The sequence below is a fragment of the Filicampus tigris genome, chromosome 3, assembly GCF_054856515.1.
Source record: "Filicampus tigris isolate MCC_2025a chromosome 3, RoL_Ftig_1.0, whole genome shotgun sequence".
NCBI lineage: Eukaryota > Metazoa > Chordata > Actinopteri > Syngnathiformes > Syngnathidae > Filicampus > Filicampus tigris.
The window spans coordinates 6332415-6346968 of NC_141219.1; the positions used below are offsets into that span (position 1 = coordinate 6332415).

At 40.1% G+C, this 14554-nt stretch overlaps 1 protein-coding gene across 3 annotated transcripts in view; it reads right to left on the minus strand.

The window, feature by feature from the left end:
* adamts18 (ADAM metallopeptidase with thrombospondin type 1 motif, 18) overlaps positions 1–14554 on the minus strand; it is a 73348-nt gene that overhangs the window by 17282 nt on the left and 41512 nt on the right. For all 3 annotated transcript variants that reach the window (XM_086025808.1, XM_086025806.1, XM_086025807.1), the window contains exons 16-19: positions 9848–10020; positions 6948–7078; positions 4610–4733; positions 4283–4527 (exon numbers count right to left, since the gene is read on the minus strand). In XM_086025808.1, coding sequence (XP_085881934.1) covers positions 4283–4527; positions 4610–4733; positions 6948–7078; positions 9848–10020 — 673 coding nt within the window. The remainder of the gene's footprint in view (positions 1–4282; positions 4528–4609; positions 4734–6947; positions 7079–9847; positions 10021–14554) is intronic.

Genomic DNA, 14554 nt, shown 5'->3' on the forward strand with positions numbered 1-14554 from the left:
ATAATTCATAATAAATTATGTTGGGTTTTTTTCATAATCTTTTATGTCTTTTTATTGGGTTTGCAAGATAATTTTGGTTGGAAATATCCAGGATGCCATTCATTCTATTCTCGTTGGTCAAAAATGCCTGGCAGAAGAGATTTCTAATTAATATTTATAATAGTATTTTTTTAAATTGCAAAATATAATAAATGGGAATAGAAAACACTTATTGTCATTTAAAATGAATTTGGGGTACAACTTAAAGTATTGTACTTTTCTTCTCTTGTTAAAGTTTGACTTGAATATCATAAATACTTAAAAAAATACAACTTCATTCTATGCAGTTTATGACTTTTTATCCTGAAAAAAAAAAAACCGTGTTGTTCCTGTAAACGTTACGACAATTACAACTTTTTTTCCCCCAATATTTAAAAAATTTTTTTTTATCATGAAATGACAAATTATGTATCAAAAATGGGCCACTTTTTAATTTTGGTGTTTAATTGCCTTTTATGAGGGGATCCTTGGAAAAAATGGATCTCGTGTAAGGGGGCCCTGGACACAAAAAGTCTGAGAACCTTTTCTCTCATGATCACGTCTGCTGCCTCTCCACCGTGAGTCTCAGCTCAAACTGGACGAGCAAATAAATGGCCTTCCTAGGTAACCGGGAATCACCGGTCAGTCGAGAAACAAAAAGGATGTGGTGGAAGACGGCTGGAAATTGAGCAGTGCGCTGTCCAAATAAAGTGACGGCGAGCCAGCATGAACCGAGAGAGGAAGCAATCTTCTCTCTCACGAGGCTTGTGGCCAAAAGTCAATGATAGCAAGCAGCGTGTCTGAAGAATCCTGCCACGTTGTCACCGGACACCACACACACACACATATATATATATATATATATATATATATATATATATATATATATATATATATATATATATATATATATATATATATATATATATATATATATATATATATATATATATATATATTTAGTTTGTTTGAACTGAGGCTCACAGATGAGAAGCAGCAAACTTAGAGAAAAATTTTCTCAAACTTTTTGAGTCTAGGGTCCCATTACAGGAGATTTTCATTTTTTTTTCCAAGGATCCCCTCATAAAAGGCAATTAAACATATCTACTATGTGCAAAGAAAATAGTGGATTATGACAAAATGGGATTTACCATGGCAAGCAGTATGGTTGTACACCAAATTGAACTGCGCCATTAGATGGAAACGATACTTGTAAAAATCAGCAGAAGGAAGAGATTTTGTGGTAGCTTAAAGACTGACTTTAAATCATCACATTCAAAGAGCTCAGTTGCAGTATTCTTAATCTTTTAATCTAGCCGCCACCACCACTACTTTCAAGATCCTTCTCCATTTTTTTTTTTTTTTTTTTTGTAATTACAGGACATACTTAGAGAGATTACGGCGGTGACATCTGCGGATCAGTATGAACTGTGAACGCATGCAGACAAAAAGCGACGGCACATTAAGCTTCCCTTTCTATAAAGGACAGCTTTGGGTTGTTCAAATGTTATTCCTCCTTTCATATTTCGGCGACGTCCCGATCAGTTTTAATGATGTAAAGCAAACGTGAAGCCCAAAAGGGGACAAAAGAGACAAGCGGACAACGCTAATGTTGCTGGACAATGAGTGATTGATTTGTGTCACTTTTTGCGGCATCAACAAAATTGGTCCTATTTAAAACACATTTAAAAAAAAAAAAAATGTAAATCCACATTGACCTTAACATAAATTTATACGACCCTTACATACGTCCAAACACAAAATATACCTCCAATTTAAGATCCCCCAAATCCTTAAAAAGAAATAGTTTACACATGATTTGATTTTGAAAAAAAAGTACTGGAGGAGCTACGACGCTGGCGTGCATCTGTCACTTCGAAGCCCGAGAAATGCAACTGTTAAGCAATATCATGATCTCAAAAAAAAAAAAAAACGCATGCGGCTAAGACTCTGTAAACAAAGATCTTAGAACAGTTGAGTTGGATTGCTTCAGCATACTTCCATGAACATTTTTCATAATAAAAAGTCAGGGCTTTGGCAGCATATTGTGGCATCTTGCGGCATTATAGAAAGAGCACAAAAAATATGATACAGTAGGTCAGTTTTTCAGTAAAAAGCTGAGGGTAGGCTTCGCAGACAGAAAAAAAAAAAGAAAAAAAAACCTCCACACACGCGGTTCGGCACCTGTGGATTCACCTATTATCGGGTTTTATTGTTTGTTTTTTGGGGTTCTGTTTTCTTTTCTTTTCTTTTCTTTTAGGGGGAGAGGTAAAAAATATATCATTATTTTTTATTGGATTCTAATTGGCAACAATTACTGTATACTGTATATGGAGGAAAGTACAGTATCTATGTATTACTGTGTCAAAAACATTAAATGACTAACAGGAAAGCAGTCACTGCTATGCCACCGTCTCGCATTTCGAGGGCATTTTCCCTCAATGAAATCATCAATATTATTATAATGTTGACGGATGAGTTTCAAATTATATTAAAGTCATTTGGGACCATAGTTTGGGGTATAGTAGGCTATAGTTTAAACCAATAATAGACAATTAGTAACATTTTAGGTGGGCGTCCATTATTCACAAATTCATCTCATCAAACAGCATTCCCAAGCACTTTTCCTTGTCCAAATTCCCACTTCTCTGGAATTCAGCACAAGCCCAGCAGCGTCCTTCCCCCTTGATCTTAATGCAGGAGAAAATGTCGCACGCCTACGGATGCACTCATCGCGCGAAAAGCAAACAACGACAAGCACTGGACGGAACCCGGCCACAAGTCAAGCCCTCTTTTCCTGAAATAGCAGCGAAAACATCCAAACATTTCCAAGTGACCGGCGAACGCAGCAACTCTTGGGAATATCCCGCTGGCGTTCCTCCTGAAAGATTTACAAAGCGCTCATTCCATTTTTTTGGCCTTCAGGTGAGAACAAGTGTCCTCGTGCTCACCTGGTTTCAACTTCTGGTTTCTACAGCCAGAGTTCAGAGTTCAAGGGAAAATAAAAGCTTGTGTTGACACAGTTATGTGGCGAGAGCAGCCCCCGTGATGCCTGCCGCTTCGGGGCAGGTAACAGACTTTCCCCCACTGCTTTATAGCCTCTCGCTCAATGCAGTTTTCCTTCCGTTTTCTCGCTCCGCTAACCTCCAATCACGTTTGCAACAAAAGCACCATTGAGGTCAGTGGCCACGGGGGCCACATGGCCGTGGCTTTGGATGCTTAGGAAAACGCGTGACTGCCTCTTTACATTGAATGTGCCAGAGCTCAGAGACAGCACCACTTACAGTATGATGATGACGCACAGTTGATGTGTACCTAGTTTTTCGACAGAGAGGAACCTCATAAAGTCAAAGACCCCAAAGTTGTACATTTCAAAATTCATCCGAAATGAGTGATAGTGATTAAAAAAAAAATAATGATAATATCACTCCACTCATCCATTTTCTGTATACTGCACATCTAGCTAGGGTAATAATAATGATAATAACATTAATCATCATCATAGCATTTAAGAATAGCAAAAAGTGGCAAATAAAAAGTGAAATATTGTGAATATTGACTGAATATTGTAAATACATTTTATGATCACAGACATGTGAAACATGAAAAAATATATGAAAAAAAAAAAGTTGTATTTCATTATTTTTTTGGGCTTTTTCAGTCTCTCTCTCTCTCTCTCTCTCTCTCTCTCTCTCTCTCTCTCTCTCTCTCTCTCTCTCTCTCTCTCTCTCTCTCTCTCTCTCTCTCTCTCTCTCTCTCTCTCTCTCTCTCTCTCTCTCTCTCTCTCTCTCTCTATATATATATATATATATATATATATATATATATATATATATATATATATATGAGTGAAAACTGAATATCGTTGCTGTGTGAAAAACACTTATGTCCAATTTTTGATTTAAAAAAAAAAAAAAAATTCACGTTAATGCGAAGTCTGTAACGCCGAATCACCATTCACGTAAAAATAAGGAAATTGAAAAAATGGACATAAGTGTTTGTCACAGAACAGCTACGATATACAGTAATTCTGTTCAATCATTTAAACATTGTAGAACTGTTTTTACACTGTTAGATTGTTAAAAACATGATAGAAAAATGAGAAAAAGAAACGACCATAAACATTTTGGAAGATGACTAAAACGAGTGAAAAGCTGGTTAAAACAATGAATATTCTCCTAAAAATACGTCTCTGTCTTGGCTGCTCAATACAAAATAGGATGACAGTTGCTGATTTGATGCAGGGATCCAACATCAGCCTTACCTCAAACACCAGCGTTTCATTGGTGGGTCCGGCAGCGTACAGGCTCTCGGGCTTGCTGAAGGAGCGCTGGTAGCTGAACGTGGCCCCTCCAAAGTGAAACTTGCCCGGCCAGTCCACCGTCCAGTCTCCGGTCAGGTAATACTTCCTCTTGAGGGAACGCACCGCCAGATAGCTGGTAGACACCTCCATCTCCTCCACGTGAATGCTCCGGGCACCCGCCGGGATGGTTACCATGGAGTAATACTCTGGGTCAAGAGGAAAACGGCGGAATTAGATGCGCGATACTTTTTGTCCTGACGTTTCAGGCGAAAAGTCGGACAAACTTACCATTAGCCCTGTGCTGAAGTGTGTACATGCCTTTGTAGAATTTGCATGTAGAGTTGCTTCCCTTGCATACGCCGCACGCATCCAGAGAGGCCTTGGATCCTAAAATTTGATCGCAACCAACTGCCTGCACACAAAATCATGGTAAAAAAAAAAGGGGATTTTAGTGGCCCTGGGTGCAGGGAAATCCGGAAAGGTCTTCAGGGGCTGTGGATGCATGGATGGAAGCATGTGACTCGTGCATTTTTCAAGAATGTAAAAGTGGGAAAGTTAAAAACGCTGCATAATTTCTCATTAAGTCAAAATTAATGAAAATGGTCAAAAATAACAAAAAGTGCAAAAATATTTTTTTGAAAAATAGAAAAGCATTCTCAAAAGAAATGAACGAAATGGTCAAAATAACAAATGAGTTAAAATTGTCAAAAAGTAGATACTGATTGAAACATGAATGAATCATCAAAAATAATCAGCATAAATAAATTTAAAAAAGAGTGAAATTGTTAAAAAAAAAAGAAAAATTACCACAAAAAAATACTAAGTAGTTCCAAAATAAATCGCCAAAGTAAGTCACATTTGTTAAAAAAAAGTAACATTTTGTCCGAGAAATTGCATTTCATTTAGAGTTCAATTGGTCGACAAAAAAACAAAAATAGTGCCTGACGTCTAAGGATTTAAAGTAACCAAGGTACAGTTAATAACAGTGAAACATTGCCTAAAAAAAAATGAATGAAGAATTGAGAAATAATTCAAATAGAGTGACAAAATTGTCAACAATAAGTGAAGACTCATCAAAAACGAGTGAAGAATTCCAAGTGACGATTGATCAAATCGGGGGGGATAGAATAAAAATAATCGTTTATGAAAAAACAACCAATGCACACAAATACATAGTAACTAGTGAGCGTTTGGTGTTCAGCAACAAAGCCGCGCAAAATTGCACCAAGCCATTTCAGGATTGCAGATTACGGCGCATTCCAACCCGGCTGTTTCTAATACCCCTTAAATACATTCAAAAAACAATTGGATGACACCGTGCGGAATGGGCAGTAAACTGACACCGAGCGTTCGAGGCGTTCCTCTGCTCAATCTAATCATTCTCCTGAAAAGTCTCCATGGAAATTGACACACAGCTGTAATTATTTATTGCAATGACACTAATTCACATGCTCCCCGTCCAAATTGGGAGATCGCATTGCCGCGTACGATTCTCCCCGGTACAGTACGCATGCCACAGTGACTATAAATACACTGAACTTCACATGCAATCCAAGTCGGTGCCAATTAAAGCCGATGCTTGGTGGCCCACCAAAAGCAACAGCGTGTGTGGAAATGGGACAAAATAAGTGTCAAGGCGTCGGTTTGGGTTGGACCACAAGACAATTGGGTTAAGATCATGGTCAGAGTTTTGAAATGATTGTTTGGAAATATGCTCTTGACGGCTGCTGAAAGGTGACACTTGAGGTCTACCAAAGTCGGTGAAAAAAAATGACGCTTAAGTCGAAGCGGGACGAAAGGGATTGAATGGCGGTCACACTGCGGACAGGCCTGCTACAGTCTATGCCTTTTTTTTAAGGGAATCATGACATTGTGAATCACTGATAGAGATTTTTGTACCTCGCACACGCCATCGATACAGATACAATGTCACCCTTGTGGTTGTGCAACTAAAATGACTGAAATTATAGCTAAACTATTCGACAAAAAAAACAACAAAAAAAACTATAACAGTAAAAATTGTCAAAAATTTGCAAAAATGCTAATAATTCCATTACAGCCCCCCATAAAACACCACCCAAAAAAATGTAGCATGGTTTTTGAATATAAAAGTAGCACTCGAGAGTACTGTTCTTAAGTTTTAAAAAAGTATACCGTAATAACAATTAAATAGAATCTAAAGAATGAAACAACTTCATCATAATTAATTCATTATTCCATTCCTTCTGGTGTGCGTGCTTTGGCCACAAGGTGGTACCGACATATACAGCACACAAAACGAAGAGTTTGACAACTAAGTGACCGTGTAAGCTATCGTTTTTGCAGAGTATAAAGAATGTATGCCTGTGGATATTTTTAAATTGTCTGTCTACATGTGTTGCTACACCATTTGCGGTCAATTTTCAATTGCCCAAAGTCAGTGTTAATCAATAGCCCATCTATGGCATTATGCATTTCATGTTAACATTAAGCTATAGAATTAGTCAAGCAACGGCTCGTGTCACAAAAAAACTCCCATCGGATCACTCATACGGTAACAATGTCTTGTAGTTTTGTTTTCTCTTTTTGATATGCTCTATTTTAAAGGGAATAACACCATTATGACTCATAATAGAGACTTTTGTACCTCACACACGCCATCGATACAAACATCGCCTTTGTGGTCGGAGCAGGAGGTGCCGTCTTTGACCTTGCTGGACATGGCGAAGAAGAAGTCAAAGTCCTCGGCTGTGCAGTACAATTTACAGACGTCTTCGTCTGTAAAGAAAAGTCACTCAATAATGCTGGCAAACAGTCAAGCAAAAAAAAAAATGGTTTTTTTCTCATTTACGCCACTGTGGAATACGAGTCAAGCAGTAAAATCCATCATTTACAATGAGCGCTGTTTTCCTTCGTTAGCGAAACAACCGTATTTATGGACAATAGAGCGCCCCGAATAGCCGCACCTTCATATAATCCGCATGGTTCGAAAACTAGGGAAACTTTAGCGCCTTATAATTCGGAAAAGAAGGGAGAAAAAGAGAGAGACTAAAAAAACAAAACGACAACAATATATACATAAATATATGCATACACGCAATAGTGGATTACAAAAATGATTGAAAATGAAAATGATGATTGGTGGGCCTCAATGAGAAAAGGAAAGAGTTACTATCAAACAGGAAAAGACTAAATATGTAATACAGACAAAAACATTCAAAAAAGTTAGAGAAATTAGTAGTAAAAAAAAGAAAAGGAAAAAAAAAAAAAGTCTAGTTACTGGTGTATATTGCATTATTTGGGTAATCCGCTAGTGAAACAATACATACTAGATGATTGGCCTTTTCATCTGAGGGATCAGTCGTTTTACCAATGCAAGGGAGTTGTGCACGGGAAAATACTGACGATCTCGTCTCTCGGGGGATTTCTACCTTTGCTTAAACACAGACAAGTCCCAGCAGATGACGGCGAAGGTGACTTGGCCCTCGGTTCCCCAGGCAGTTTACAATGTTCCTCCCTACATAACCTCCCATTCATCAAGAGCTTAAACAGGCCTGGGACGACGGCCAAACAGATCACCGTCCTTCACCGCACTACACCCCCCCCTAACCAACCCCATTTCTTCCCTCTCCTCTTTCGAATCTTTTCCCAGTGTGTCGAAGGGTTGCAAGTGGCTGCATGCCTCCCATCAGATGTGGCAAAAGTTCTCACACTCAGATACATGCGTAAAAAACAAAAAACAAAAGTAAAAGTAGAAGTCCTGATTCAACCAGTTTGATTGATTAAAAGTCAAAAGGAGATTGGCGGTTGGAAAAAAAGTAACCAGCCTATTTTGACAAAGTACATTTTTTTAAATCTAGGGCTTAAAAGTCTGTGAAACAAATACTCAAGTAAAGTACAAATACCAGAAAGACCTACTCAAGGACAGTTTAAAAAAAATATTTGTACTTCCTAGCAAGCATCATCACTTCATGCACGAGGCTCAGTTGGACAGCAACTAATTGTACTTGGTTACTTCCCACCATTGCCTCCAGTGCACATTACACAGAGTGATCCTTCCCTCAAGCTTTTTTTGGTCCACAGCAGCAGTAAATGGAGCTTTAAGCACGGCAGAAAAAAAATCTCATTAAAGGGATTTGGGCTGGAATACGCAAGATCAAGTGAATTAAGACCAGACAAAGCCCATCGGCAGCAATACGTGCTCCTTTGTGTGTTTAAGAGGAGCCGCGCCGGCCAATCGCATTGCAGCTCTTGCGCTTTATGTCGAAAATATTCCCAAGGATTCAATTACCGGGAACTAATTAAGAAAGTACTGAACAGTGGACAGACCAACCATGACGGGACTGAATGTCACTCTACTGGGAGTGGCAGATATGGTCTTGAGAAAACAACTCAGTTTATATTTAAAAATCCATTTATGATTTTAATCAGTGGCAGAGACTCATATTCACTATATGAGTTTTGTGAATTTACTTTTTTTTTTTTTTGTATACCAAACAAGCCTTTAAACTCTTTTTTTCTTTCTTTTTTTTTCCAGCATGTTTTTCCCTTTTGTCAAATAACATTTTTTACTCATTCACTGCTAGACATTTTCAGACCTTCTTTTACCCTACCGTTTGAAAAAAAAATTGAAAAATATATAAATAAATTCCTGGGATTGAATGGCTGGACTGTGAAAAGACAAGTGAATTCGTCAATGGCAGTGGATGAGTTAATTGTTCAAAATGTTTACATTATCCGTGAACTCAACAAAATATGTGCAGCTCGAAAACATATACTTCGGGTTAAAAGGTTCCTATATGCAGAGGTGGTCATTCCGTCAGTGATGGACTGGTCCGTCAGCCCATTTTGCTAACAATTGATCAATGATCGGACGCTTTTTAAAAATGATGGATTGACGAACGACGGAAGTGGGTTTTCATCCGTCAGTGTAATCGTCATTAACCGCGTCCATCTGTCAATCCATCAATCCGTCACCAAAGGACCGTTAGTCCGTAACTAGCCGACGCCCGTTTTTCAGATATTTTTGCAGTGGATTCGACTGACGGACCAACGGACTAACTGACGGACTTAACTTACGGACTGCCGATTACAATTCAGTTCATCATGAAAAATGACGGACTGACGAATGACGGACGGGTATCCTGGCGGCTGACGGGTGATGAATGACGGACTAGAAAAATGTTGTAAAATTCCCACCCCTCCTAATATGTACAAATCACTTCTTTAGGAAAGTACGAATGGGCTTTGGCAATATTCAGCACAGTTGACCCCATGATTATTCTCTTTCAGGCTCCTTTCTTGTTATATTTAAAACAATATGAAATTGATTAATATCATGTTGTCAGTTCTTAGCAAGAATTCAAGTCACTAGTTGGTCCTGTTTTGGAGAAAATACTAGCTAGAGGGGTTGGAAAAGTAACTAATTACTGTGGGGGAAAAAAAAAACTATTTGTCATGGCAAATTGATTTGAATTGATCAATAAAATGGAGTCATCGCCCAGCCCTACATTCTACTACAGGTCGAATACAAGCCTCCAACAGTACCGTCCACTTTGGTGTACGGCTTCCACTTGTAGTACCAGCCCCTGAAGGGTTTGCTGTTGTGCTCGGCGCACTGCTGCGTCCGGAAGTCCACGCTGTTGTGCGGGCACGGGCGAGTGTTGCACAGCTGGTTGTGGCGGCCGGGACCGTAGCAGAATTTGCCGTTATGCTGCGGCCTGGAAGAGCCAAGGGAAAATGGTCAGAATTGATTGAAAATGATCACAAATAGTCATTTCCTTTCTTTTGTTTCTTTATTTTTGCAAGTCAGTAGAACTGTATTGTCATTTGCCCTCAGATATAACTCAGTCAACACGTCAGATTCAAACAACCGGAATGGAATCCTCCGTTTTGTTTAAAGGTCCCAACTGAGGTTTCTGAAAAGCGCACAATGAACTAGTTTTCAAAAGGCGGACTAATCAGCGGTCTGTGTTCTTTGATTTGTGTTTGTTCTGGAATAGTTTAATATTTATGGTTTAGACGTGTTTTGCATACAACAATTGACTATAATTATGACTTTAGTACATTGTTAGCGTAAATTAGTAATAGACTGCAGAAATACCCTCAGGTTCAGGTTACAATGCTGCCGTAGGAACGGAACTCTCTTGTAAACAGACGATGCTTTTTATGCGATACAATGGTCTGTAGAACATTTTGGGAGAATGGATGCAAACAAAACAGAAGAGCAGTAACATTATCCCATTCATAACCACATGTTGGAGAAACCGTTGGGTTTCCCACAGCTTTTAAGTCAAGTATTCAGGCAGGACCACCAATGGAGAAAATTGACTTTAGCTATTTACGCTGGTTACCAAAAACGATTATGACTAGCACGGACCCGGAAGAATCCTGCTGATCTCATAAAAACAGTAATGCTGCTCAACTTGGCGAGGGTAACTGAAGAATGCTGACTAGAAACAGAAACCCAACGGGAGGACAGGAATATCGGGGAAACAAGTGTTTGTGTGTGTGGAGAAAAAAAAAAAAAAGCAATATCATCCTGGATTCCATTTAACGGAGGAGTGATGGAATGATGTTCCGAGTGTGTTCTATCGGGGGTGAGGAGGAGGTTGTGGGGATCTACGTCTTTACACGTTTCATCTTATTACTGCAGATGATCACATACGGCCATGCCCTAATGGCGGGGGTCTGTCCAGCGGACTCCACGTGGGGCCTTCCTTCCTCAGCGCAGTTTGCATCAAGAAATTCCAACGTAACGTTTCATCTGTCAATGTGCTTCCAAAACAAGACACGAGCCAGATTGTTTAGTTGGAGTTCCAGCCTCCCTTCTGTATTGACGCCCCTACGCTAACGCGGCCCTGGGGGCCTTGCTGCTTCAGTGTAGGGGTGAGCCAAAACTCATGGTGTGGTCACCATCATACCCTGACCTCAACTCTATTGTTTAGCATCCTTAAAAACATGAAAACAGTGGAACCTCGATTTAACGGACTGATTGGGGGAAGGGTTGTCCGTTAGAGCCGATCGCCCGTTATATTGAAGTACTTTTTTCGTAGCCTAAAAACACCTAATACAGACGAAATTATTGTTTTGTGCTTTTTCTTAACCTATAAACACCCAATACAGGCAAAATTATTGTTTTGTACTTTTTCGTCACCTATAAACACCCAATACAGTACAAAATTACTGTAAATACAAATAAAAACCTAAGTGGTTGAGTGGCAGAGTAGTTGTCTCCCAACCCAAGGTTGTGGCTTCGATCCTCAACCCTTGTGACTACGTAGAAGTGTCCTTAAGCAAGATACTGAACACCCCCAGTTGCTGCGTCATCGGTAGGTAAACGGGTAAGGAAACAGTGTTAAAGGAGAAGTTAACCTAAAATTGTTGATGTTCTACGCTTTCCCACTAGTCTAAACACAGCATTCTGCTTGATATCGTGTTTGTGGGAAATGAGATAACGACCAATCATAGCTCAGCTTCAGAAAACAGGTGAGCCGTGATTGATCGTTATCTGAGCCCTGAGGGTCTGTGATGTCATTTTCAATCGACAGAAGTGACAAAATGGCCGCCCCCTGAGATGGCTAAAAATGGGTGGATTTTGCTGCTTAACTTATATTTCACCTTAATCAGAACGCCGTGTTTCATGTAGTGAACATGCTGGGAACATGTGTATGAAAGCCCTCTTAAATGTGCCAAATTATGGAGAGTATGGAGAGTTATGGAGATGGCTTACGCACAGCCGTCCAAAGTGAGCACCACTCAGCCTTTACATTCCTCTTTACATCGAGTGTGTGACAAAATGTGCACCGTCAAAACCAGGTCAAGATTGTGACCCTAATCGCCCAGGCTTGTTGGCCAGGATTAGGGTAGACCGCGTTTGATCTGGCAGGTGGTACACGGGGTGAGGGGGGGGATGACAGAGCAGGAAGGCAGGTGGAGGACGTGGGGGTAAAGCAAGATTCATTTTCGGCCTTTGGAGCAGCTACTACAAGAGCTTTAATTTGCCGAGCCCAAAGAAGACGACGCTCGATGAAGATAACTTTGGCCTTGGCACGACAATTAAGCAGACTTGACCAAGACTTTACCCTGCTATCACCTTCATGCAAACACGTTGCAACAATAATTCTTATTCTTTACGTTTTTGGGGTTTTTTGCCCACAAAGACACAGACAGTTAAAAGATGCACATGGCTTTGTTTTTAGCATTGCTTTTAGCATTAGCATTCGTAGTCCACGGATGGCTAAAATGACTTTTTCTTGATTTTGTTTGCTAGTCTGAAAGATGTCTGACGGGCTCCCAGTTACTATGGACATTTAGAGTCTTCTGTTAGCCTAGCATTCGTGTTTTTGGAATGTGGGAGAAGGCCAGAATATCAAGAAAAAAAAAACATGAAGATTCGAACAGAGATGCTAATTAGCCACTTATGCTGCCTGTGTGTGGTGTGCAGAGAAGTTGATTTTTGATCCATTAAAATCACATGCATCCACATAAAAAACCAAGCTGTGCTGTTTAAAAGAACCAAAACAAAAAAAGAGACCCTTGTTGAGTTGTTGAGTCTATGGATTCATGTCGATACTTTTCCAGACTTTCTGCTGGTTTTAATGTCATTTTGGTAGGACGCGCAATGCTGTCAATTTGAAGCAGCTTGTGGGATGCGAGTGACATTAGTGACAAGCAAATAGATTCGGGCTAATCCATCTGGTTGTGGTCTGATTAGGAAGAGAGGGGCCCTGCCAAATTAATCACAGAGATTAAGAGTGGTACACTCACACAGATGCAAACAGTTGAATGAGCTCACAGACATACAAATGAGATAAACCACCAAATATGATCCTAAGGTATCGTCTATTCAGCAAAGGAATTTTGGAGCTTCTGAATGACCTAAGAGCTGACTTGAAACCAGTCACAAGATGGAGTCATGCCATATCAGCAATGACAACAACTTCTTTCAACTCAGCCCTACCTGGGAACTGTTTTGAATTGTGAAAAAAATCCATGTCTCCTTTAAAGTGGAAGTCAACCCAAATATGTTTTTTTTTCAAGAATATGTTCTATGCAGGCGGCACAGTGGTCGACTGGTTAGCACGTCCGCCTCACAGTTCAGGGTTCGATCCCGGCCTTGGCCTGCCTGTGTGGAGTTTGCATGTTCTCCCCGTGCCTGCGTGGGTTTTCCCCGGGTACTCCGGTTTACTCCCACATTCCAAAAACATGCATGGTAAATTGATTGGACTCTCGAAATTGCCCCTAGGTGTGATTGTGAGTGCGGATGTTTGTCTCTGTTTGCCCTGCGATTGGCTGGCAACCAATTCAGTGTGTCCCCCGCCTACTGCGCGAAGACGGGTGGATATTGCTTCTTAACTCATATTCCACAAACGCAAAATTAATCAGAATGCCGTGTTTCAACTAGTGGGCCTGCTGGGAACATATTCTTGAAAAAAATACGTTTGGGTTGATTCCCTCTTTTAAGGCCCGGACACCTTTCCCTCCCTGTGTCCCACTGACCCCGTAACACTCATGGTCGCAGAAGCTGCTGCAAGCCTCTCTCACTGCCGCAGGAATGGTAAACGAACTAGACAGCTAACCTGCTTGCGAAGGGCCTCCTCCGTGGGCCCTTCTTGCTCTGCCGAATGTGGCGTATGCGTAACGTGTATCATATGAGCAGAAAACATCTTTGATCCCCCGGCGGGAGGGATTAGGAGACGGGCCGGGTGCGCCCGTGTCTGCCTGGCTGTTAAGCAAGCGCTGATGAGCCCAGTGAAGTGAACGGTCCAAATATTTAATCTGACCTCGTTTGTGTGTTTGAAAAACTGTTCATTAGCACTGGCAGCCTCTCAAGACGTTATTGTGCTAATATCTTTGTGTCAAGACATCTTTATCTTCTGTTTTTTCTTGTGTTTTTTTTCTTGTTTGGAATAGATGTGTAATTGATTTTCTGACTTCTCAACGTTGCTCTTGTATGAATGTTTTTAAGTTCAGGTTAAAAACTGTATTTTTCCCCATACCTATGATTCAGGTCTTTTAAAGCATTTCTGAATGTTGCATTTTCAATTTTGTGAAGCACATTGAGCCACCTTGTGTATAAAATGCACTATATAAATAAAGCTGATCTATCTATCCATCCATCCATCCATCTATCCATCTAGCTATCTATCTATCCATCCCAACACCTACTAATCTACTCACAACCCCATCTATGCTTGATGAAACACAAATGTGAGATAAAAACATGACATAATATCCAGAACAGTCCAAAAA